Genomic DNA, 22892 nt, shown 5'->3' with positions numbered 1-22892 from the left:
AGACATCTCTGTATGCTATCACGCTCGAGCTGGATTTTTGTTGGTCGAAGTTCGTCTGACAACGACTTAGACCACCAGCGACAAGATCTTATAGCTTGTTGTCGATCCTCTGTAGACTATCTTCGAGATCCGACACAGTGTTTTCTATTAGCTCCTAGAGTAGAAACTCGAAAGAGGCTTGGCGCCCGCTGACTGCCTTTGGCATTCATAAAGTGCATCAGAGCGTTTAGAGGCAGCCCCCTTGCTGTCCCTAGGTACCGCATATGGCATCTCGGATGGCCCGCCTCTAGACTGATCCGGCTTTCGTTGCAAAGTCGGCATGCATTGAATCTGAAAGTTGCGACCTATGCAGCTCGCCTCAATTGATTCGGGGTCACGCAGGACATCTTCTTCTAGGAAATCGAGATCCTCGTTAAAACCCACTGAGGATGAGGCGCGAGCCTCGTTAAACGCCTGCCTGTCGCAATCCATTTCATCAGGCGATGACATCCTCGATCGTTTCTTCCATGACTTAGTGCGTACGGATGGCGATGGTGGAGATGTGTCATTTTCAAACTCTTTGAGTGTATCATCGATTCTCATTGTATGCTCGTTATCGAGGGCGCCACGGATGTCCTTGAGTAGTGCGGAGAGAACTTCACTCTTATAAGTAGCCCTATTCAAGTTAGAAGCGTGCTTAAGAGCTACTCAAGTCAACTCACTCTCTTAGCCGGTCCCGGCGTGATAGATGGTAGATGCAATCTTTGTTATACTTTGTGCAGTTGATGCAGCGCGGCCTAGTGCCAGAGCATTTCAATTCTGCGTATGTTAGCTCGCACAATATGTCCACGAGAAGCAACCAGTAGGCGCGATTATAAGAGCGGAATCCGATATTATGCATACTGTGCTTACGGCATCTATTGCACTACACATTTTTTTCAGCTTCATTATGCTGATTCATGCAACTAGGATACTTACTGCCTTATCAACCCTCCCGGAACTGATACGGGGAGGCTTTAGAAGAACAGTCTGCTGGTTAGGCCGCTTGAGCCGAGGGATGGCTACTTTGGCACCAAGGCCGTTGCTGCTCTCCATTTATGGCAAGCACCTTGAGAGGTAGGAAGACAATGGGGCGCGAGTGGAAACTGGTACGTGAAAGACGTGCTGTGAGGATGATATTGTGCAGTTTATGGTTGTAGTCAGCAGACTTGAGGGTGCAGCGCTAACAGCTTCTTATGACTAGTTCTTGCAAAAGGATGACGTAGCGAATGGTAATGAAAATGCCAAAGCTTGATTCAGCTAAACAAGCATCTAACTAATTAATCTCGAGATGTAACTATGCCGCGCTTAGTGCGTATGTTATTGCAAGCCAAATACTTTGGGGGATATTTCAAACCTACTTCGCACTTTCCCCAATTTAAGCTGGTTTCGAGTGTCCTGGTGTCAGGATCGGGGTGTGATTGAGCACCCGGATCCTATGATCCCAGCCAATCAGAGCTGAGCGCCAAGGCCTACCCTAGGCGAGGCTGATACTCAGCTTCCACCTGAGACAGAAAAAACAACAGCAATAGCGCTCATAAGGCGGCGCGCCTGCGCGCCGCTGAATCAGATCAGAGATCAGAGAAAAATCAATACGATCAGACACACTCAAGCAGAATCAGAGAACGATCAATCAATCCATCTTTATCACAAACATTTATCACATTTCACTGTCCTTGATAACCCCTAATAATCTGACACCTGGAGTGCTTAGCGGAGCGCCGCACAGCCGCACAGCCACATAGCTACTCAGCCACAGTTCTAGCATCAGCAGTGATAGACGTCACTCATAGTATGGTGCCGCGGAGGAGGACTCGCCAGGGACAAATTATGTACGATTCTTGGCCACTCGAAGAGAATACCTCAGGTCAAAGCTAGTTTCGTATCGAGGTCACGTTCTAGCACCAATGTCAGGGACTGTGACCCTCGTGGCAGTCTTTTTTTAGGAAGTTCGTGTCGAAATGCAGTTTTTTGGACTGCATTATAATTGGCCGAGCGTAAATAACGCATTACATAATATCGCGCATCTAGGTGTGGGGTGTGTTAAGCATCTACTATCCTCGTTTATCTGTGGTGTATAGTTATGTATTGCTTTTTCTTGTTGAGGTGGTGGCCTGCTGCTTCGGGTCAGCTGGAGTCATTGCTTCTGCGGCCTTGCATACATTGCGACACCAATCTACATTGTAACAGACTAACGAGTAATAATTCTGTCAGGAAAAGAGCTTGTAAGAAAGCACAACTAGAGATGATCACAACGAGTGTGATAATGGAATTATTTCATCCTTTGTCCTCAATGTCTCAGGGCCATAGCATCCCGCCAAGGAATGACCTGTTTTGGTGTGACCAGATCACCTGGTCTTCACCCGGCAATGATCATCACCTTCTGCCCCACTAGAGCCGCGCAGAGATGAGGTTGTGTCAGGTCGCCACTAATAGCCTGAGCGATTTCGGTCCGCGACAACCTAAAAGCGAGTGCTAGGCAGGACCTGTCATGAACACGGCAATGGGAGGCTTGACTGTGATAGATCACGCTAGCGCGCATCACCTCGGCGACTAGCTCTACCTGCGCAGTACCGCTCGTTACATACATGCAGCGCTAATTTGGCGAGCTGGTGTATTATGAGCCCCTTCTTAAGATCAACAAATGAAGCCACGAATCAGAATTGATGCGCAAAAGAGCTTTTCTTATCGGCAAGATCTTCTGTTTCCTATTTGTCCGGTTAGACATCCCTAAAGTTTCATTATCACCCTTGGCGTCCTCTTGGTTCCGCTTCCTGGGCTACCCCTGTAGGGCTACACTGAAGTGTACCCGATTAGTCTACATTGCACCAAGAGCTTGAGCCTTTCTCGTCCTCATATGCTATTTAGAATGCCTCAGTCTGCCTCATCCAGCATTACCCTGCCATATGTTCGTGTCTGCCTCTGGCAGTAATACAATTCACCCTTCCTTACTATCCTCTTTATAGCGTGACCATTCGTAGGTTTCTTGTTCATTAGATGTTAAGATGAATGACTCGACTCTTGCACGCTATGCTGGATTTTTTAATCAGCCTTTGAGAAACTCTGAGCTTTATACTCAGCTCAATGAGGTATAGAAAACTCTACCTTCCCTCGCAACGAAGTTAACTCTGCTAGATATTAGACAATTCTGAGCTCATCGCTGAGTTCTCTCAATTCTACAGACAACGAACACATGAAAACGAATGCATAGGCATTACCTACCAATCGGTTCCTACGCTGGAAGAGATAAACTGTATGTTGAAGCAAGAGGAAAAGATCCGAATGTCCCTCAAGCGCATACGGGATATTGTCCTCAGTCATCACCAGAGTACTCTGACACCCGCGACCGAAGATTGTAAGCTTATATAAGACATTGCAATAAGGAACCTTGAGTTAGTATAAGCCCTTAGTCTGAGCAAAGCTAAGAATTAGTACTGATAGTCTGCAACAGGATAACGAGAGTCAGCGCTGAGAAAAGGCCGGCGACTTCCTGGCGGCGGCGGGCATCAAATCAGCTCTACTCTAGCTTCCAGAACACATAGAGAAGATCGTTCAGGACTGTGATCACTTTATGATCGTTGCATACGATGCACAGAATAATCGAGAGTATACTAGTGCGCCGGACAGGCTTCAACATTCTGAGAAGAATGCTCTGGACGGGGTCATAGGTAAGCTTATAGGTAGAGTTGGGTACAATGCGTCCTAATAAGATTTTACTCATTTTACGCGTCAGCCATGATAGAAATTGTGTGATACTGCTACAAATGTTTACTGCAGGTACACAAACTCCACCTGAATCCGATTCCGTCTCTCTTCCACCACGTTTTCTTTGTGAATAATGGATTCAGCGTGTGATGGAGGGCCGCCCCGACGATTAAGTAGATAGAGATGTAGCACCGCGTAGCCTTCTTCTGCTTCTGTTGTCGTCGTAATCTTGGTCTTGCGTGGATTCTGGCTCACTACGAAGCGTCATCTTATGCCACTCTTCCTGACTACCTATTCCCAGCTTCAAAAAGCTTCATTAAAAGCCCCCACAGTACTTGCATACTCTCAACCGTTTACGGATGCGCTGAACGCTTGCGTTCTTCAGGGGGACACGGACGCAGCTGGAAGAAATCTTGATCGGTGTGCCACTGGCTCTTGCCATCTAATCTATCGATAAGTGTGCTTTGACGTTGCAATGTCAGGGCTGCCCCTTGTTTACAATCTTTCCATTTCTCCTCGATCAGTCTCTGCTTACTCCCCAATTGCACCTAATTGCGATAGCATGGTTGAGACTAGCTAGTGCCTGCTGCTTTTTAGTGCTTGTAAACAGATGAGACACGAACCATGTGCGAAGGGTTGATAGGTTGCAGCTCAGCTTGCGAGGAAGCATCGTTGTTGTCCACCAATCTCGGGAACGGAGCTGTGGGGTCGATACTATGAAGTTCGCTTCTTTTCTTTGGGAAAAGACTAATTTGCCTGCTACTGCCGCACTGGTAGCTAGAGTGGGTAGTCCTCCTTGACTTCCTGAACAAAGGGCGCATGTGGGGAATGCATGCCAGAGCGATCGCGACCGCAGGCTCAAGGCCCGAAAGGTTTGTGGCGAGCACACCGCTGTACGTCATATCCGTGAAGTCCAAACTAGGTAGTAGTGTTTGTCGGTAAATAGTAATGGCCCAAGTTCTGCCCTAGATGTTAGCACTAATGATAGAAGAAGAGCTGGGCAACAGCGCGCACTCACCCTGCTCCAACACTAAGCAAGGCCATCGCGGCTAACTTCTCGTGCCAAGCCAGTCGCAAATTGTAAAGATATGGCATTGGTAGCACGATAATTACAGCATCCATAAGGAGGTTGACGAACCCCATTGCGAAATAAAACGCTGGTTGATTACCGCAAGTCCCTGGTAACCCCAAGTCCCAATTCTTCGCGAGCGGTCGGCATATCAACAAAACAGCAATAAAGTCAGCCATGTTCCACGTTATGATCAAAGCGCCGAGAACACGGGTCCGCTTCAACATTGACAATGTGGGTATCAGTGTTGGATACATCAATAGAACTGACAATTTGCTGAAACACACAGTGGCATTCCACAGAATTGAAAAAGACATGATTCCCTATGTACAGCGAAAAGGCAGTCAGAGGTTGCGAAGTAAGGAAAGGCCACTTATTGGGTTCACCTTGAAGAAAAGGGTTGCCGTCTCAGGCCCAAAGCGTTGGTAGATCTCCGCGATATGAAATCCAAAGCCGCCATGTGTAACTAGTGAGATGCAACAAGCGTGCAGTGCAGTGTTACAAAACTAGTAGACTTATTAAAACAGATATGGTTTCTTTATGGATGTTTGACCTACTAAGGCTGCGATAATGCAATAATCACTATAATCGATTTTGTGCCCGATGCTTCTGGCGACAAGGCGCAGACCTACAGAGACAATGGATAATAAGATAGAGATAAAGGATGTCACTATAATGCTGATTTGTTGGCCGTTCTCGATGGAGATCATCATTGTCATTATAAGGTGAAGTTTGGCTTGATGTAGCTGTTGTGTAAAAGTGACCAAGAAGCGACATAGCTTAAACTGATGCAGTTGGGCTCATATATGTGTGACTGAGCTCAAAACATAGCCATAGAATTGCTTTCTCGAGTGTTCATCCACAGACTTGAGCTCACAATATCCCGGAGGAAGTGCTTTTTGTTTCAATACCTGGGACATTGATGGGCGGCTTGTTGACTCAACAGTTTGAGCTGATAACCAATAACGACACAAGATACTACAAGAACCTATGGACGCAAGTCCGCGGACTCTGTCTCTGGATATGACATTCATTGTGGGTCGGTGATAACATTGCTTTTCGGGGATCGTGCTTACGTGGCATCTGCGGCCCGAAGGCGCAACCCGTGAAAACTGGGGCTAGCGCGTACATATGTCTCAACTCATAACCCGTGCAACTCTATCAACATGGAAGTGAAATACATCTTCTCCAAGCTCTTGAGCTTCTCTGCTGTGTATACTGGATCACGTCCGAGTTTTTATAGTTCTTCGCGAGAGCTTGCCCCGTCAAAAGGGGTGTAATAAGATAAGCGTTTGTGACGCCACGTTATTTTTATCCACGTCTCGATCACAAGTGTTAGCGCCAGTTCCAGCCGAGATCCTCAGACCTGCGCCGCGGAAGCAATAGGCGATCTCATCTAGCAAACAACATGCTCACCACATGCCTCGTTTGAGTAACTTGAACTAAAGCTGTTGAACTCTGTAGATCATTTCGTATCGAGACCATATTTTGGAATTATTTTTAGGAATCTTGGCCTTTGTGGTAGTCTTTTTTGGGAAATTCGTGTCGAGACATAGTTTCTCGGGATGCGTTATGATTAGTTGGGCGCAACTGGCGCATTACATAAGCATCGAAGCGGAGAAAGATGGAGAAAGGGTCCTCGGGTTCTCGGGTTCTCGGATATGTAGAAGTAATAGCCGAAATGACTGCTTTTAGAGGCATTGGTCTGGTGTGTTGTTTCTCCATTTATTCGTTCTATATGCCGGTTGTAGTTGAGCATACTAGCAAGGACTTAACATGGAAGGAATTAACTGGGGAGTTTACAATTCTCTTAAACCGCACTGTCTCTTATACTAAGCATAGTTGACGCGTCCGGCGTCATAAGTATAGTACATTGAAGCTCTGTCACTGTACTCGAGACCTAACCCACATCTTCCGTCAGCAAGTGCCTAATCCAACATCGAAACTTTCAACCACTACTTGCTGTTGGCGCAAATCTCAAAGTCTCAATATCACAATGCAATTCTATACGCAAAATAGTAACAGTATTAGAATCAAGACCCTTGCTACTTCCCAACTAGAAACTCTTGTGCTCCGCCGTAGAAAGCAGCAAATTTACTTCCGGGCCACTCGTATCGTCCCGGGCAGGACAAATTCTCAAACGAAGCTAGTTTGACTCATATACCTAATATGATGTCTCTGCATACTTTCTAGTCGGGCAATCCAGCGCCTTAGACTGCGAAAAGTAGGTGCCATATCGGCACAACGTACAGATTCAAACAAGCTGCAAAAATCTCACTTACGCTTCCTAGAGTTAGGAACGGGCGGCAGTTTCTAATCGTACATATAAAGTTAATTCGAGGACTTGGATATGGATGTAAACGGAGTCAATTTTGTTATTTAGAATTATAAGAGGTTAGAAAGCTAGCGGAGATTGAGGCTAAGCGGACTAAATGGTACTATGATAGAGTAGAGCGGGTATGCAAGCTATCTTTGGTTTACGGAATCCCGAATCCTTCTGCAAAAATGGTATATAGGTTATAGTCTGATGTTGTTTATTAGTTTATAGTTTATTTAGTGCGATCTGTGGCTGTGTGTGTTATTGAAATCTTAACAGTGGGTTGCTGATGAGAAACATCAGTTTACATCGCTGGGCTAAAGTATAAGGGGCTGGGATGAAGGAGCGCTATACCAAAGACAACGCAGGGTGCAACAATATTGTATTGGATGGAGAGTCAACAGCTATTTAACTATCCAACCAACTAGTTGAGCCGATGCAGATGATCATGAATGAATCCAACACACAGTTGTCATCACGCGCCAAAGAGTGCGACAATGACCAGGTCTAACAACGCAGCAATCCATATCAGAGATGACTCGACTTGATTAATGGTCACTGGAGAATCTTTAAGCTTTTTAAGTGCCCTTCCAAGTACGATAGGCAGCATTTCCGGATCTCTGAAGCTTGAACCTGTCTCGCGACATAGTATTTCGCTATACTTAGAGACGCATCTTGAAGATGTTACTCTGGGAGTGTCGAGACATGGGATAGCATGCAGGCCACAGTCAACGACAGTAAGGTTATTGCTTCTAGTAAGTTATAAAGTGTTTATGTACAATACGCACCAATGTCGAACAAGCATTAGGATGATGGCTATATTTTGATACTACTTAAGAAGAATTTAGCAGCGCTATGCTTGTAGAAAGGCTACTTATTCAACCTTAGACAATTTGAGTACTAGTTGGCAGTGGGAGTAGCCGCATTTTCAGAAGCAACTAGGTTCCCAGCACCTGCCCCTGGACAGATTGATGAAGTAGTCCCATTTCTGCACATGTAACTGCCCACCTGCTCTCTGAAGGTAGCAGATACTTCCTTGAGGCCGGGATACCATAGTCCTTCCCCTCCTTCATCTTTGTATACATTGTCACATTTATCGTCACTAAATATTTAGAGATTTAACTAAAGACCTAGTATAAGACTAGACGTACGTAAAGAATTGGCAGCACAAGCCTAAGTCGATTGCAATAGACGCGACATCATTAAGCCTGTCGGCGGCTACGCAGCGGTCGGATGATATGATTGGTGCAGCACACTCACTCCATGCTGTTTTTGAGCAAAAGTGCAACTTCGCCTAGCCGTTAACTTTGTTCATGAGCGCCTAATGTTTTGCCTACCCTTCGCGGGCAATCAGCTTGCTCAACCCGATTGTGCTGAAGATCTATCATCACTGTTGATTGAGCGAAGACATTACCCAGTAATGCGCTTGTAAAACACCATTGCCGGCACCGCATGTTGAGGTCAAGTGAAAGTTTGATTCTAAGCTGCAGACTTGACTTGTAAAGAATGTCTTCTGACCTGCATTATATATTCGAAAACCTGACATAACGAGGTTTGCTCTATTGGCAAGTTTATTTTTGGAGGGGCTTCAATTTATGCACGCGGACTACTAATTGAACAGCATGTATTTATCCTTGGGCTGTTCAGAATAGTCAAGCAGGTAGTCTGAACTTCAATAGAATTACTGTTAGACTCTGTGACTAGTTCGCCATTACATACATGGATAGCTCTATGTATAGCCTAGACTCTACTGTAGCTCTCCATCGAATACAATCTCCTGTATAACTACATACATGCAGCATCATAACGCACCCTCAAATCTAAGGACCACGTATGAGTCACAGCCCAGAAGGCTTGAAAGGGCCCTTGCTCAGCAGGACACGCTGATGAGGTGATACATACTAGGCTTTATGTAGCATGTGCTCGTGTTTTACAAGTACTGCATGTCCGTCATCTTTCACCTATAGCGCTATTTTGCCTATCACTCTAATTTGGATCTGTTCTTCACCCCTATCATACGCTCGTGCACATACATAACATATGACTCTTAACACTCAATATGACATACATCATGAGCGGAGTATATTGCATGGTAGGCTACTAACAATTTTGGTGGTTACGAGACATGGCTGACTAAAACAAGGTTTTGGAATGGATCCTACTGGTCCTAGTCTACGCCTTTATCGCCGTGCGTATCTACATGCGCCAATTCCGCTTCCGAGAAAACCTTGACATGGCTGGCTATCTCCTAATCGTCTCTGCCCTTAACGCTTTAGCTCTAGTGACTTGGGATACAATTGCATATAAGACGGGTGTATTGAATGGCAAAGTGAGGTCTGAGTTGTTATCTAAAGTAGGTCTTAACATGAGCATTTGCTTCTTCTTGCAGATATGCGCTCTGTTTACAACGTAGACTTACTATGAAATTCTTCTGCTAACGATTACAGATCCTGTTTGCATGTTTGCCTTGTACGGGAGTCTCGTCACTACCGAAGGTCGACGAACAATGCGAAGCACTTTGTTAGTCACCAGCCTGTTCGTCGCTGGAAGGCGTGTATGCATATATGGATTTTTCTACTGTTTGGCTTCAATCTATGTACGAGTTACAGGTCCTCACTTGATTTCAAGTAATATGGAAAACAATAGTGTGGGGAAAGAATTGCGATATCGGCAACTTTGACAACATTCATGATTACTTACGTTGACCTCAAATAGCAATTTTAAACACAACTATGGCTTCTCATTGCCTATTGTTGTAACCCCCTTGTTTTTATTTTTACTGTTCTTCTTTTGGCTAATTACAGCTATGCACTTATATCAGTGCTAAGCGAAACTGCCCTCCAAGCTGCAGTAGGCTCTCACATCAACTCGTACGATCTCCCTATCTAGCCCCCTGATGAAGTCGTTTAACGAAGCAGACGCTACAAGCCTCGTTTTGCCAGCACTTGCCGACGAATAGCCCCAAATTGCTAACATGTCCAACTCAACACAAATCTAATGGAAACTAGAAGCGTAACGTCTTGAGTTCCACGACGAATATAGCGAGTGAATAGATCTTCACGCTTCTACTATAGCCTAGGGCCAGGCAGTAGCCGACTGGTTTAGGGGCTCGCTATTTTAGATTGGCCGCTATACAGTTGTGTCATACGATTTTGCTAATTTTAGAACCTGCCACCTAGTCAAAATTCTATATCAACTAGCTTCCTAATTAGCTAGGGGATATTGTTGGGTCTGTAAGTGGAAACCCGATGTGGCTTGGGGGTGTAGTATCACGCGCTGTCTACTTGCATCTTCATACTGCGCACGCTGATACATAGATATTTCTATTGCTCAAAGGATAATAAATGAACTGCCCTTCCTCTCTCGCGATACGAGCACCCTAGTTTCTTGTCTCCTCTTGTCGTAGCTATTAACTCACATTATTCTCAGCTGTAGTCGTCTATTTAGGTTTCAGCTTAAAGTACAATCCAAGGATTAGAGCAATTGCGCATATAATTATGATAATAGTCAACAAGATGCACCATTTACGTCTTCTAGCCCGCTTTGCCGACTTGATGGCCTTACCTAGCTGATGGTTTGCTTCGTTGCTATTGTCCTCGACTTGCACAGTCTGGACCTCTGCTTCTGTGATTAGCAGATCCTGGTAGGTGACTTGCTCGTTGAGCTGGGTAAACAGCAAAGCAAGCTCGCTCATAGTCTTTTCGATGCGCTGAATGTCGTTATGGCGCGCATGTACCGCGCCGAGAACACTAGCCGCTTGACCAATACGGTTGAATTTGAGCTAAGGGTGTGTTAGAGACGGTTTCATTGATATCTAACTCTCAATTCACACTTACAGCCTGGGTAAAGATGCCCTCGTCGCCTAAGTCGGAACTGACCATCTCTTCGACCTCGGCATCGGTGGCGTCTGGGTTGATGATGCGGTATTGCCTTCCAATATCTTCGCGGTACCTCTTGGAATAATTAGCCTCCTCCTTCTGGAGATCCTCGAGCTGGCTCTTGAACGTCCTCTTAAGCGATTCAACCTGAGACCTTTTTATTTTACCATTAGGATCGCGCACAGCATCCCTCTCTAGAGAATTAATCTTGTCCATGATTTGTGTGTTTCTGATCTGCGTGTTGGTTACAATTTCTTCGAGTTCAGCCCTAGAGCGGTTGTCAGGCGAGGAAAGCATGCGCTGGTGGATGCTGGCAATAGCTTTGATATCCGAGTTTAGCTGGCCAATTCGCACCTTTGCGCCTCTAATGTGTGCAAAGAAGTAATCTTGGCTCAGAGGCTGGGCTCGTGGCGACTCTATAGTGTTGCCGTGCGTAGGCAAGTTGCTTATGGGCACGTCTGTATGAGGGACGGTTGGCGCATTCGTGTTAGACGGGCTCAAGGCACCAGCTTGCGAGTATTGCAATGGCTGCGAGTAATTCGACTCGCCATGGCGCTGGAAGGGCGCTAAAGGGTTGAGCTGTTGCTGTGACTGATCGTACTATACTGTCGTATCAGTCTGGTGATGTCACGTTGGAAATGCGACTGCTTACACTTCCGCCGTATGGGTTGGCAGTGCCATAGGTGTCACCACCACCGTATGGATTTGATTGCGCACCATATTTTCCTTCGTGCTGTTGGTAGTTCTGTATCATGTTGGATATATGGTGGGGTAGGTTGGTAGCGAAAAAAAAACAATGGGTTCGGGATGGTGCGGTGAAACTTGAGAAGTAGCTGCATAAGCTATAAATAAGATGTGCTGTTGGGGTGTGAGCCTAGGTACTATACGCTTCTTGCACTAGATCAAGGCTGGCAGTAGTAAAGAACCAAGATGTAGTCAGCTTGCAGGTAGAAAATTCTGCATTGCATATCAGTGCACATATGTACATCTATATATGTGTGCTATGTCGAGGCTGTGGCACGTGGAGGACCGCGCTCGATAAGTGCGGATTGACTATTATAGTAATTATTATTATTCCATTATAGTCCTGTATCAGCCGTTGGCTATGTAGGACTTTGGCCGACGGCCGTTCTATCTAACTAGTTACAATTTGATACTTTGTGCTGTATTGCGTGACTGTGGTGCTTCGGCCTATATCTAGCTAAGCTGTTGCTAGCTTTCTAGACGCCTGGTGCTTAAGAGCAGTTTGGTAACAGGGAGAGATGTAGGGCAGCTAGGCTTCCTTCCAGCGAGCTCTCTTAGGGAGAAGGAAATAGTGCTAAATATTTCAAATTTTTAACTATTCTTTTTTTTTTCCTTTTTTTTTTTTTTTTTTTCCTCTTTTGTTATTGTTTTTCTTATTTTTCTTTCTAGCCTTCTTGGCCGAGATGCCACTTTCTTGTTCCTATCCGCGTGCTAGTAATAAAAGCTAATGTAGCTTCTATACCGCTCGTGGTATGGAGTAGTCGTGGGAGTTTGAGTATTTTTTGGTTTAGAGTCTTTTTAAGCTGGTTTCTTTCTACGCTGTAAAAGCCGCAGTATCGAAGTAGGTGCTCTGCAGTTTGCGGTTTCCCACATCTACAAAGGTCGCATTCTCTTCTCTTTACTCTCTTTAGGTAGGAGTTAAAGTATCCGTGCCCTATCTTAAGAGAGTAGAAGGAGCTTAAAATGTCTCTTTTCGTGCCTCTAGGGATTGCTAGTTGGTTTTTGAGCTTTAGATCGAAGATAGCTCCGTAGCTGGTCTTCTTCTCTCTTACTTTTTCTCTATACTTTCTCCACTCTTCTGCCTGGCTAGCTCGTTGGAGGAGCTTAATCTTAGTGCCTAGGAAGGCTAGGCTTGTTTGTGATTTTTTTGGTGTTTGTTTTGTAGCTTCCTTTGCTAGAGCGTCTGCTCTTTCATTTCCTTCTATGTCTGTATGGCCTGGTGCCCATTTTAAGAAGATCTTTGCTTTTCTGTTAAGGATAGCTTTGGCTGCTTTTTGGCACCGAATTACCCATTGTTGGCCTGGCTTATCTGATAGACTTTGGAGCCTATAGATGGCAGCTTGGTTGTCAGCGTAAACGTGGATATTCTGGTCTTTTTGGGCTGTTTTAGCAGCGTATTCAAACGCTGCTGTAACGCCCTCAAGCTCTCCGTTATAGACTAGTTGTTGCTCGCCTATGTTCTTTGTCTCTGCGTAGATTTCTTCTTGGTTAGGGTTATAGACCGCTAGGCCTACTCCTATCCCATCTCTGTCTTTAGTTTTAGAGGCGTCTGAGTAGATTACTATAGAGTTATCCTCTATTGTTTGGATATAATCTTTGTGGGCGGCTGCCTCTTCTTCTTTGGATTTCTTTGATATAGAGATATTGTAGTTAAGAGAGTCCCATGGTCTGAACCTATATGAGATGATCTCTTCTATCTCTTTGGTAGATGGGATGGAGCTTGTGATAGCGCGTAGTTGTCTTGGTTTATTTGGCTGTTTTGATTGCTGAAGGGTTGTTTTTTGTAGCCTTGCAATAGCTTTTGTAATTGGATGGGTTGGAGCTAGTTGTATAGCTCGTAGAGCGTATTTTCGATTCGTTTGGCTTAGCCGTACGGCTGGTGACGGCAAGCTAGCTTCGATACTTGTTGGGATAGCTGGAGCTGTTTTAAATACTCCTAGTACCTTTCTACAAGCCGCGTTATGCAGCGGTTGAAGCTGATCTTTAATAAAGCTCTGGTTGCGCCAATAGATTGGCGACCCATAGTCTGCAATGCTGGTGACGCATGCTAGGTATAGTTGTCTGATAGCAAAGGGAGATAGCCCGCGGTCGATGTTAGCTAGTCTCCCTAGTCTATTAAAAGCTGTTTTTGCTTGGCTAGCTCTAATAGCTACGTGCTCTCTAAAGGATAGCTTATTGTCGAGGTATACCCCTAGCCACTTAATCGTATCTTTGTGGTATATTTTCTCCTTGCTAGGGAGTTCTAGAGGTATTTCTTTTCTTCTTTTGTTTTTTGTATAGTGGATTAGCTCTGTCTTTGCTATGTCGAATTCGATTGCTAGTTGTTTTCCTTTTGTAACTAGTTTGTTAACCTCGCGTTGTAGTATCTTTACGTTTTTCTTAATAGACGTTGACGAGGTTGTGATTGAGATATCGTCGATATAGGATAGCTGGAATCCATCTATTTGAGGGAATAGGTCTCTAATATAGATGAGAAAGAAGATTGGCGAGACTGGGCTGCCTTGTGGGATGCCCGCGTTAATCTCGCTAAACTCTTCTATTTGGCCGTCAAAGGCAAGCCTTAGAGATCTGTTAGATAGAAAGGTTTTAGCCCAAGTGATTAGGCTGATAGGTAGGCCTAGTCTTTTTAGTGTATCTAGGAACTGATTGTGCGAAACGTGGTTAAACGCTCCTTTAACGTCTAGAAAGACTGTTGATGTAGTATAGCCTTGTTGTTTTTGGTGCTGGATCTGATCTACAAGAAGTAGAGCTGCGTCTATAGCTGATTTCTTTAGTCTCCCTCCTATCTGCGAGTCGTGTAGGAGGTTGGTAGTCTCGGCTAGGTAGCCGAGTCTTTTAGCTATTATCCGTTCTGTTACTTTCCCTAGGCAGCTTAGTAGAGTAATTACCCTATAGGCCTTTGGGGTAGAATAGTCGGGCTTGGACGGCTTCTTTAGAATAGCTCCTGTAGCTCTTCTCCAGCAGGTTGGGTGGTATCCGTAGTTGAATAGCAGAGAGTAAGCTTTGAAGAACGTATTTGGCTGAGCTTGGTAGGCTGCTGTGATAATATCCTGTGATAAAGCGTCTGGGCCTGGTGAGCTACTTTTAACCTTATTAGAGTAAGCGCGTTCTAGCTCAGTTGTTGATAGCGCTGGCCACTCCCACTCTTTCTCTTGGTGGTTATTAAAGCTTGGTAGTGCTGTACTTGGTGGCGGTGGGAATAATGCTTTTCGAAAGGCTTTGCACTTTCCTTTAAAAGAGGTTTCTAGCGTCTCTCCCTGGATAGGAGGGATTCTTTCTACTCTCTTTTCCTTTGTATAGTCCATAGCTTTAAAGATAGATTGTGGGTCTTCTTTTTCTAGGAAGTTACTCTAGTGTTCTCTTTTAGCTCTCTTAATTGCCGTTTGGTACGTTGTTTGCGCTAGAAGGAAGTCTCTCTTAAAAAGATAGGCTTCTTCTATAGAGGTAGCTTGAAGTTGTTGTGCGAATATTCTTTGGCAGTGAGATACGTTTCTTCGTAGCTTAGTTAACTCCTGGTTCCACCAGGGCTTTGCTTTTAGCCCTTCTTTTAGTTGTGGAATAGCTTTATCTGCGGCTTGTTGGATTACTAGCGTAATAGCTTCTCCAATTGCGTCTAGTTGCAGCTTTAGCTTATTATCTTGGCCTAGGAGTAGGTTTCTTGAATCTGCTTTTCTTGGTTGGTGGATCTGATCTAGCGATTGTAGAGCTGCGTTGCTCTGGATAGCTTTGCCTAGCTCTTCTCTAAATAGGTCCCAGTCTGCCCTTTTTGTATTGTATCTTGTTTGGTTAGTAGGGCTATTAACTAGGTCCTTTGTTGTCTGGATTGAGAAGAGTATCCTATAGTGGTCAGATCCTGTTTCTGTTGTTGTTTGCCAGTCTCTTACTTTCGCGGCTAGGTCTGGTGTGGCGATAGTTAGATCTAGCGTTGTTTCTCTAGACAGGTGCGGTCTAAAGAAAGTGGCTGTTCCTGGCGTGTTAAGGAGGCTAAGGTCCTGGTCTTCTATCCAATCTGCTAATAGCTGGCCGTCTTGGCTAGTTTTACAGCCTGGGTCCCACCAAGGGTGGTGCTCGTTGGCGTCTATTAGTAGTAAGGTGGATATTGGTAGCTGAGTATTAGCGAGTAATCTTTGAAAGGTTTTTATATTTTCTGCGTTTTTTTGGTTGTATACGTTGTAGATGTTGAACTTTAGGCGTCCTTCTTGAATCGTGATAGCAATAGCGTCGTGGTCACCTATCTCCTCTCGCTGGCTAACCTCTGCTGTTAGAGATCTAGATATATAAAATAGAGCTCTTGGGCGGAGGTTTGGGTCTACTTTTGGAAAGATTTGGTAGAAGCTCTGGTGGGCTATTGACCTTGGGGCTTCGTAGTTATTACTGCTAGAAGGTGCAATCCACGGCTCTTGGATTGCGATAATGTCCACTTTAAGTTCAATTGCTAGTTGTAGCGTTGACTCTGTAGCGTGCATACTTTTGTTTAGGTTTACTTGTAGTACTTTAAGGTTTTCTACTATTATTTAATAGATAGGAATACCTCGCAGTCTTTGCTGTTAGCAAAGTGGGGTTGTTTGCAGTTTTTGCATTTTGGCAGGGTATGGTTGCAGGCCTTCCCTTTGGTTTTGCAAATACTGCAGTTGTGCTAAGTAGTTAGGTGGTTTTCAGCGCAAAACTGGCAGCTAGCTAGGTTTCTACACCTGCTATAGTTGTGTCCAAATCCTTGGCACTTGCTGCATTGCGTAGTTAGTGGGATTTGGCGGTATTTCTCTACCCGAAGGGATTGGCCAAGAATTGTTATTCTACTACCAATCTTCTTCGCCTCTTCTTCAGATTTAAAGGCAATTACAATAGAGCTTGTTTGCTTATTCTTCCAGCTTCTGGATAGCCAGTATGGGTTACCAACAATTGTTTGGTTCTTATTATACGTTGGGATTTCTGTATGGAGTAGCTGAAGGTTTTCAGCTCCGTCAAAGGTTGTTGGTACTCCATGTACAATAAGCTTAGTCCAGGACTCTAGCGGCTGGGCTTTCTTAATTGGGAGCTGGCTTTGCCATGTATTAACTTGCTTTAGAAGAAATTCTCCTGAGTATCCTTCTGTGGTTGTTAGGATAAGGTTATTTCTTCTGCTTGTTGAAACTTGCTGGATAACTGGGCCAGCGATGCCTGCCTTTTGGAAGGCTTGGTTGATCTTGTTTCTAACTAGTAGAGGGCTAATTATTTGGCCGTCTTCTAGTGTAACCAGCGTCTGGTAGTAAGATGCTGGTTTTTTAGCCTGTTGTGCTTGCTTCTTCCTTGGCTGTACTGTCGTCCAGGCCTGGTTTGAGTTGTTTGCTGCAATAGCTGCGTATGAGCTTTGGGCTGGTTTTTGGGTAGGTTGCGCAGCTATTGGTTGTGCCTTGTTTGAGGCTGCGATCGTCGCTTGTTTAAGCGTCTTTGTTGCTTGCTGTGAGGCGTTTGCGAGCGTGGCTGAGTGGTAAGCTAGTTTGGCAGATAGCTTTTCTGTGATTTGGTTGGCTACTCTGCCTGTTTCGGTATAGTCCCTAAAGACGTCTAGTAGCTCTAGTAGCTTGTTTTGGGCTATATGAGATTCTTCCATTGTAGAGGCCTGGAGAATTAGGTCTCTAGCCCAATAGATTGCCTGTTCAGCGTTCTTGGCAATTGGTTTTGGGCTGGAGGTGTTTTGGTATGGGTTTCTGCCTCTGTAGGTAGTCTCTGGCGAGAAGTTGGCGTATCGCTTGTTTAGTGGTAGTATTGGTATTTCAAACACGCTTGGTGTTTGTTGGTTTTGGGTGGGGGTGGCTGGTGGGGACTCTACGTCCATTTCTCTATTAATTTGAGCCTCTGGTCCTTGGCTCTCTTGCCCGTTTTCCTGCGTATTTACTATAATAGTATCACTATCAGGCGGCATTTTATTACTAAGCTTTTTCTCTTAGTAAGCTGCGGGGTGGTCTGTGTGTTCTTGTTTTCGTGAGTGAGACGTGTTCAAATTAGCTACTTTACCAGCTTCTAGCTCTATAGCGCGTGGGCTGCACGACTTGGCACTAGTTGCAATCGATTTCTTGGGATGGATTTGTATATATTGAGCTAAAATTACACCTATTCTAGAAAACTCGAAGTTGGTGTGACTATTATAGTAATCAACGGGTGCTTACGAAGTACTTTACCTTTCGATCGTTAGACGGGGCCACACAGTGCAGGGTTGACTGCGGTCGCATAAGTAAACTTTACTTATATCAACGGCACGATACAGCAACTCATTGTTCACAGCGTCACCTACAGCGACAAGACTACAGCGATTGCGGCTTCACCACTGCAGGCAGCATTCCTTAAGTTTCCTCATCATAAGACTGAAGATCAACCAATCATTTTGATTGCTCTGAAGCTGACTGCTCGCGCTAAGCTATGTGCAGAAGGCGGAGTGGTTCAAAATCTTTGCGCAGTTGCGTGTAAGGGTGAAGCCGCAATCGCTAATCACTGTAACATGAGAGGCAGGTTTGGGTCCTTCGGTCCTATGGAAGTGTCAAAATGAGTCCCTACATATTACTGGATTAGAAGCGATTGTTATACCGTCACGCTCTAGACGAGATATATAGAAGTAACTAAAAGAACTTGTCAGAAAGCATGATTGAGCTGCTCGCAACGAGCGTAATAACGAAATCCGTCCATCCTTTATACCTGTTGCATCCAGTCCTGCTATAAATACGACCTCTTGCTATCTGTAATAGCGAGGCATTTCTGTGATAGTCCTTCCATCATATCAGGGGTGCCATCACTGATGACAGTGTCTGGGCGTGATGCCAACCGCGTGATCCTTAGCCCTGCGACGATCGCTTCCTCCAGCGTGATCCCAAGTGGTTTCTAGTCACTCGTAGTCAGATTCAAGGGAACACATCCTTCTACTTATTACTTGTAATGTACGTATTCAAGATAATTATATTGTAGACTAGTTATCTTGCCAACTATTCAGATATAGGCCAAGGAGAACAGGAGCTCTTGACGCATAAGGCTCCATTCAACACTTGTATTGGACGATGGCTTCACATAGGATACTTGACAGCACTAAATCTCAAACAAATATTCCGTGAATTGAACTTTCCTCTCTCAATCATATAGCAGACAAGGTAACACTGGCTAACTTTACGACAAGCTCCGCTCCTACACATTGCATCTTGTGCTAGTAGGTGATCTAGTGACATCAGCAGGAGAATGTGTTGACGGCCCTATCCTAGACACTTCTCTTATGCTTTGGGCACGGATACAGCATGAGAGAATCGCTAAAAACGCAGCAAACATGATGGCAAAGACCATCGCTCCAATGCTGATGCCAAAGATCTTGCCCGCCTCTATTTCTACCCAGGCTGGCAGCTTTTCGACAGCCCTAGTGACGCTGTGTTGCATAGCAACAAGCACGACATAGGGCACACAGCAGATAAGACCAACGCCAAAATGAACCATCGTCTGCGTCCTAGCGCCAATCTTCTGAATGACAGTCGCAAAACGAGTAGGATGCCCATATGCAACACAGTAAGACAGCAGTAGCAGAGTGATAAATGAGAGAGAACCTGCAATCAAGCAGCCAAGCACCGCTGTAGGTAGGCTGTCCAGGCTGCCTGGCAATGAAGACAGATCCTTCACACGCGCTTGGATGGAATCTCTAAGCGGATTTGGTAAGTCCTGGATCTTGTCCAGTACAAATGCCGAGATAGTAAGTTGCGAGCTACTGCAGGACCGACTGTGCTTGAACCCAACGCAGAACACGATCATACCGAAAGAGCAGTTGAACGGCACATAATCTTCGATCTGGGGCAGAGAGGTTACTGCTGAGCTCACTGCGCTCTGTGTGTCACCAGTGACATCGGAAGTCTTTTTGGCTGCAATGTTTAGGATCCCGCTAGCCTCACGCTGTATGTCTTGTGGGTCGCGCTGTAAAAGGCCTGGCGGAGGCGTTTCGGTGAGGTTGAACTGGGCTATTTTAGCTTGCTATATCGGTCTAACGTGTAGGCCTGGGGGTGGCTTACGTCCAGAGTGAGCAGTCCTGCCGTAGCGGCCTGTTCTGAGAGCAGGATCCAGAAAGTCGTGGTGGCGAAAGAGATAGCAAGCACGACAGTAACAGCCGTGACAGCCGAAATTGTCTTACTTGAAGTGTTGAACATGGTTACACTGGCATCTAGTGGGATAAAGCGACGTTTCATAGGTACATTTATGCAGTAGGGCAGCGCAAGTCCGTTCTAGGCTTACTACGAGTGTGCTAGAAGCGGACCACAGAAGACCAAAACAGCACCTTTTATACTATAGGTCCTCGCTATGTTCTTAGAGGCGTAATCCTATGTAGTTGTGCATGCCTCTAAACCTTGATAAGGTTCTAGAACTATTGAATCACAGCTTAACTACCTAGCGTTTGCTCCCCAGAGCGCAGTCCCTTACATCCATCACTATCAGTCGAAAACAGTCTAAGTCGAAATAGACTAGGCTCTAAATGTCACATGCTTATGTAACGTGACTCTATCTAATTGCCTTCGACTCCTAGATGGCATCACGGGCATTCTGAGAATAGGTACAACGACTCGAAGATTAGCTAAGAGTGACTCTCCCGCCCAAGGTTCTAAACTTGGCTACGTCGAGGAAGAGCCGTATGTTCGGCACTTGCGTGAAATCGATCGCTGCGCGCGAAGCTGAATCAACACCAAACGGGAATTTTCTATAGTGTGCGATCAGCTGTCGCGCAGAAACTTCGTCGCTTAGAAACTGATCAACGGGAGTTCCTTCTAAAGACTGTACACCCGCAGCTGTGAGCAACGATTTCCCCAACCGACAGCGTCCTGCATATAGATGAAATAGCTGGCTCAGTGTCAATATGACGCCTAGTGAACTAAGCAAAGCGCAGTGTGCTGCACCGCGAAACTTTCCTTTTATACACTTCGTAATGAATGTTGGTTTTAGAGAAGAACGTCGTAATGACACGAGCAGTGGGTTTGCTCTCACCATCCGCAGCACGTCCAGTGGTATTAGCCTAACTTCTTTGCAAAGACGATCGCGCAAAGAAGGCACATACACCCATAAATCAACCGTACGATCTGGAACATCGTCTACCTTATACCAAGATCCCTTGGTAGGATCAGTAGACGCTTGCATTGGTACACTGAAACTCATAAGAAAGTCACCCTTCGCATCTGTGTCTGGAACGGCGCGAACGCGGCCCAGTTGATACTTGTCACAGTAAAATCGTACGAGGTTAGAATGTCCTGTAGTGCTGAATTCGACTAGTGAGTCGAGCGTCGTCGCTGTCGGCGTGAATACTAGAAATGTACCCAATAGGTAGATTGTAAGCCTTTCGTTCCCACAAGAATTCAAATAACGTTCTGTCGCGTGCAATCGCTGCTCGAGTGCATGAGCGCCGTCTCCAAGCAACATCAGTTTCATGCCCTCTCGTGAAAGTCTTTCGACCGCAGGTACATCCCACACCAAATCTCGGATCGGCTTGAGATATTTTTCTTTTTCCTTCGCAGTCAAAACGCACAACTTCAAGTTAACTAACTTTGCTGCGTCGAAGGCGGACACACTATCTAAGATTCTTCTTCGGATCGGCGAAAGAAAGAGAAGGTATCCAAGAGACACAACGCTTTCCACAACATCGCTACTTGCAATATCTTCTTGTCGATTATAGTTGGCGAGCTTTTGGTTATATACAAGTGGTGGTAATGGGGGCATCTCGAAAAACGGAAGGCTGTAGTTAACCGGTGAGTGGTGACAGCCTGAACATCTCTGTCAGCCTTTTCGGATGGGGGATGGAGTGATTACATCAAGAATAGAGCATTCGCTTACAAATGTAAGACACTATGTCGAAATTGCGTTGTATGTATGTTCGGTAGTTCGGGATCTCATGAGCAAAGATTTGGTAGCTATATGTCAATAATGTAAGGGCAAGAAGATCAGCCAGATGTCGCGTCCCTAGCGTTATAAAAGAATAACGCAGAGGCACGTGCGTAGCACTACCAATAGTACCTGATCCCCGTACACATCATGAGCAAGGGTTAGTAACCTCTTGAAAACACTAGCCCCTAAGGTATATAAGCTGCTGAAGGGCATAATAGTCCATCATCCGGCTTTTGGCTTTGCACAAGATGGAAAAAACAACGCAAAAGTAGGTCTTACAGTGAAGTATCTGTTCAGCGCTAAGCCTTCAAAGTACCGATATACTCGACTTCAATCCCGCTTCTCCAAACATTCGGGCACTTCAGTCCTCATTACGCTCTATATCATCTGAAGACGAAAAATTCCAAGCATGCATGGCTATACGCAACGAGATGCTTTCGCAACAAAGACAAGCTGACTGGCTGTTTACAAAACTGAACGAGGTTATGATAGAAGAGTGTTACCGTTATAGAAAGAACGAGCAGCCGCAGCTAGATTCTCTCTTCGATGCGAAGCAATGGGAGCAACTCGTCAATACGGCACAATCTAAGATCAGAACGAGTAAGCAGTGTCTCGCTCCGCTTGTTAAGACAGCCCAATATTGGGGCATGACTAAAGTTCAATACTACGAGTGGGCTTCGATGGGACTCAAGTACTGCGATGTACTTGCAGCTGCTGCTTCTCAAAATCCTGTCTGGGAAGACGCCCGGGTTAAGCTGAACCAGCTGCTTCTGAGAAGAATTACAGAAGGGCGTTTTCTAAGAAAGACAGCAAATCCATTCTACCTAGTCGACTTGGAGCACCTTGCTGCTTGGACAGGCAAAACCGACTTTGAAAAGAAAGGCCGCAGAGCATATACGTTGAAGTATGAGACAATTGCCGAGTCCGATTTGCCAGTTGACTATGTACTTGACCGATTCGGTGTCATTGCAGCTACAGCATGTCAATCTGCTCCACCAACATTCACCGTGACGGAACTAGAAGTCCCATATCATCCGAAAAAGGTTGCGGATATATTCAGAAGAAGTACAACAACCGTCTTTAATAGCCATCTTTCTCAGCGATGTGCTCGTAACTGGAAAGCATTGCGGCTGCTCCTTGTACAGGGCTGCTGTGTATTAACTATGCTTTCTTTGCTTATATGTACGAATATAGGCGATCTGTTGTATTCGATGTGCATTAGTTTGATCGAAAAGGTAACACAAAGTCTTTGAGTAACACATAAGCTAGGAGTTATAAGAGAGTATTACATAAA

At 45.2% G+C, this 22892-nt stretch overlaps 8 protein-coding genes across 8 annotated transcripts; 2 read left to right on the top strand and 6 right to left on the bottom strand.

Annotated features, from left to right (window-relative positions):
- Positions 1-139: 139 nt before the first annotated feature.
- PSV08DRAFT_400659 (uncharacterized protein) lies at positions 140-1114 on the bottom strand. The gene is made up of 3 exons (XM_066093599.1): positions 958-1114; positions 702-904; positions 140-655 (listed from the first exon to the last, which is right to left on the bottom strand). Exons 1-3 carry the CDS (start codon positions 1072-1074, stop codon positions 148-150), a joined length of 828 nt encoding a protein of 275 aa, XP_065949498.1. The 5' UTR covers positions 1075-1114; the 3' UTR covers positions 140-147.
- Positions 1115-2981: 1867 nt separating this feature from the next.
- On the top strand, positions 2982-3801 carry PSV08DRAFT_284812 (uncharacterized protein). Its single transcript, XM_014217009.2, has 3 exons — positions 2982-3107; positions 3154-3410; positions 3470-3801. The coding sequence occupies exons 1-2, from the start codon at positions 3024-3026 to the stop codon at positions 3385-3387; spliced, it is 318 nt and encodes a 105-aa protein (XP_014072484.1). The 5' UTR covers positions 2982-3023; the 3' UTR covers positions 3388-3410; positions 3470-3801.
- A 515-nt stretch (positions 3802-4316) lies between these two features.
- Positions 4317-5565, bottom strand: PSV08DRAFT_387776 (uncharacterized protein; the record flags this gene model as incomplete). The annotated part of the gene is made up of 4 exons (XM_014217010.2): positions 5350-5565; positions 5179-5298; positions 4742-5115; positions 4317-4683 (listed from the first exon to the last, which is right to left on the bottom strand). The coding sequence occupies exons 1-4, from the start codon at positions 5509-5511 to the stop codon at positions 4317-4319; spliced, it is 1023 nt and encodes a 340-aa protein (XP_014072485.2). The 5' UTR covers positions 5512-5565.
- A 2444-nt stretch (positions 5566-8009) lies between these two features.
- PSV08DRAFT_369886 (uncharacterized protein) lies at positions 8010-8563 on the bottom strand (the record flags this gene model as incomplete). Its single annotated transcript, XM_066093177.1, has 3 exons — positions 8010-8211; positions 8261-8397; positions 8447-8563. 3 exons carry the CDS (start codon positions 8561-8563, stop codon positions 8010-8012), a joined length of 456 nt encoding a protein of 151 aa, XP_065949497.1.
- A 1985-nt stretch (positions 8564-10548) lies between these two features.
- Positions 10549-11741, bottom strand: PSV08DRAFT_387774 (t-SNARE; the record flags this gene model as incomplete). Its single annotated transcript, XM_014217489.1, has 3 exons — positions 10549-10890; positions 10946-11587; positions 11640-11741. 3 exons carry the CDS (start codon positions 11739-11741, stop codon positions 10549-10551), a joined length of 1086 nt encoding a protein of 361 aa, XP_014072964.1.
- Positions 11742-18880: 7139 nt separating this feature from the next.
- PSV08DRAFT_175259 (uncharacterized protein) lies at positions 18881-19878 on the bottom strand (the record flags this gene model as incomplete). The annotated part of the gene is made up of 2 exons (XM_066091871.1): positions 18881-19705; positions 19744-19878. 2 exons carry the CDS (start codon positions 19876-19878, stop codon positions 18881-18883), a joined length of 960 nt encoding a protein of 319 aa, XP_065949496.1.
- A 418-nt stretch (positions 19879-20296) lies between these two features.
- Positions 20297-21433, bottom strand: PSV08DRAFT_369883 (uncharacterized protein; the record flags this gene model as incomplete). Its single annotated transcript, XM_066093176.1, has 1 exon — positions 20297-21433. One exon carries the CDS (start codon positions 21431-21433, stop codon positions 20297-20299), a length of 1137 nt encoding a protein of 378 aa, XP_065949495.1.
- A 346-nt stretch (positions 21434-21779) lies between these two features.
- PSV08DRAFT_176009 (uncharacterized protein) lies at positions 21780-22851 on the top strand (the record flags this gene model as incomplete). The annotated part of the gene is made up of 2 exons (XM_066091876.1): positions 21780-21866; positions 21964-22851. Coding segments are annotated over 2 exons (975 nt in total), but the record flags the coding sequence as incomplete, so codon positions are not given.
- Positions 22852-22892: the final 41 nt, after the last annotated feature.

Source organism: Bipolaris maydis (genome assembly GCF_028858645.1).
Source record: "Bipolaris maydis strain C4 unplaced genomic scaffold PSV08scaffold_4, whole genome shotgun sequence".
Taxonomy (NCBI): domain Eukaryota; kingdom Fungi; phylum Ascomycota; class Dothideomycetes; order Pleosporales; family Pleosporaceae; genus Bipolaris; species Bipolaris maydis.
This window is presented reverse-complemented; position numbering and strand designations above follow the sequence as displayed.

What these genes read in the sequence shown, in the direction of transcription:
- PSV08DRAFT_400659 (XM_066093599.1), bottom strand. Translation starts at nt 1,074, where the DNA reads ATGGAGAGCAGCAACGGCCTTGGTGCCAAAGTAGCCATCCCTCGGCTC. An exon ending in CCGGGAGGGTTGATAAGGCA is followed by an intron (nt 905 to 957) that starts GTAAGTATCCTA and finishes AAAAATGTGTAG; the next exon opens with TGCAATAGATGCCGTAAGCA. An exon ending in CGCCGGGACCGGCTAAGAGA is followed by an intron (nt 656 to 701) that starts GTGAGTTGACTT and finishes TAACTTGAATAG; the next exon opens with GGCTACTTATAAGAGTGAAG.
- PSV08DRAFT_284812 (XM_014217009.2), top strand. Translation starts at nt 3,024, where the DNA reads ATGAATGACTCGACTCTTGCACGCTATGCTGGATTTTTTAATCAGCCT. An exon ending in TTTATACTCAGCTCAATGAG is followed by an intron (nt 3,108 to 3,153) that starts GTATAGAAAACT and finishes TAACTCTGCTAG; the next exon opens with ATATTAGACAATTCTGAGCT.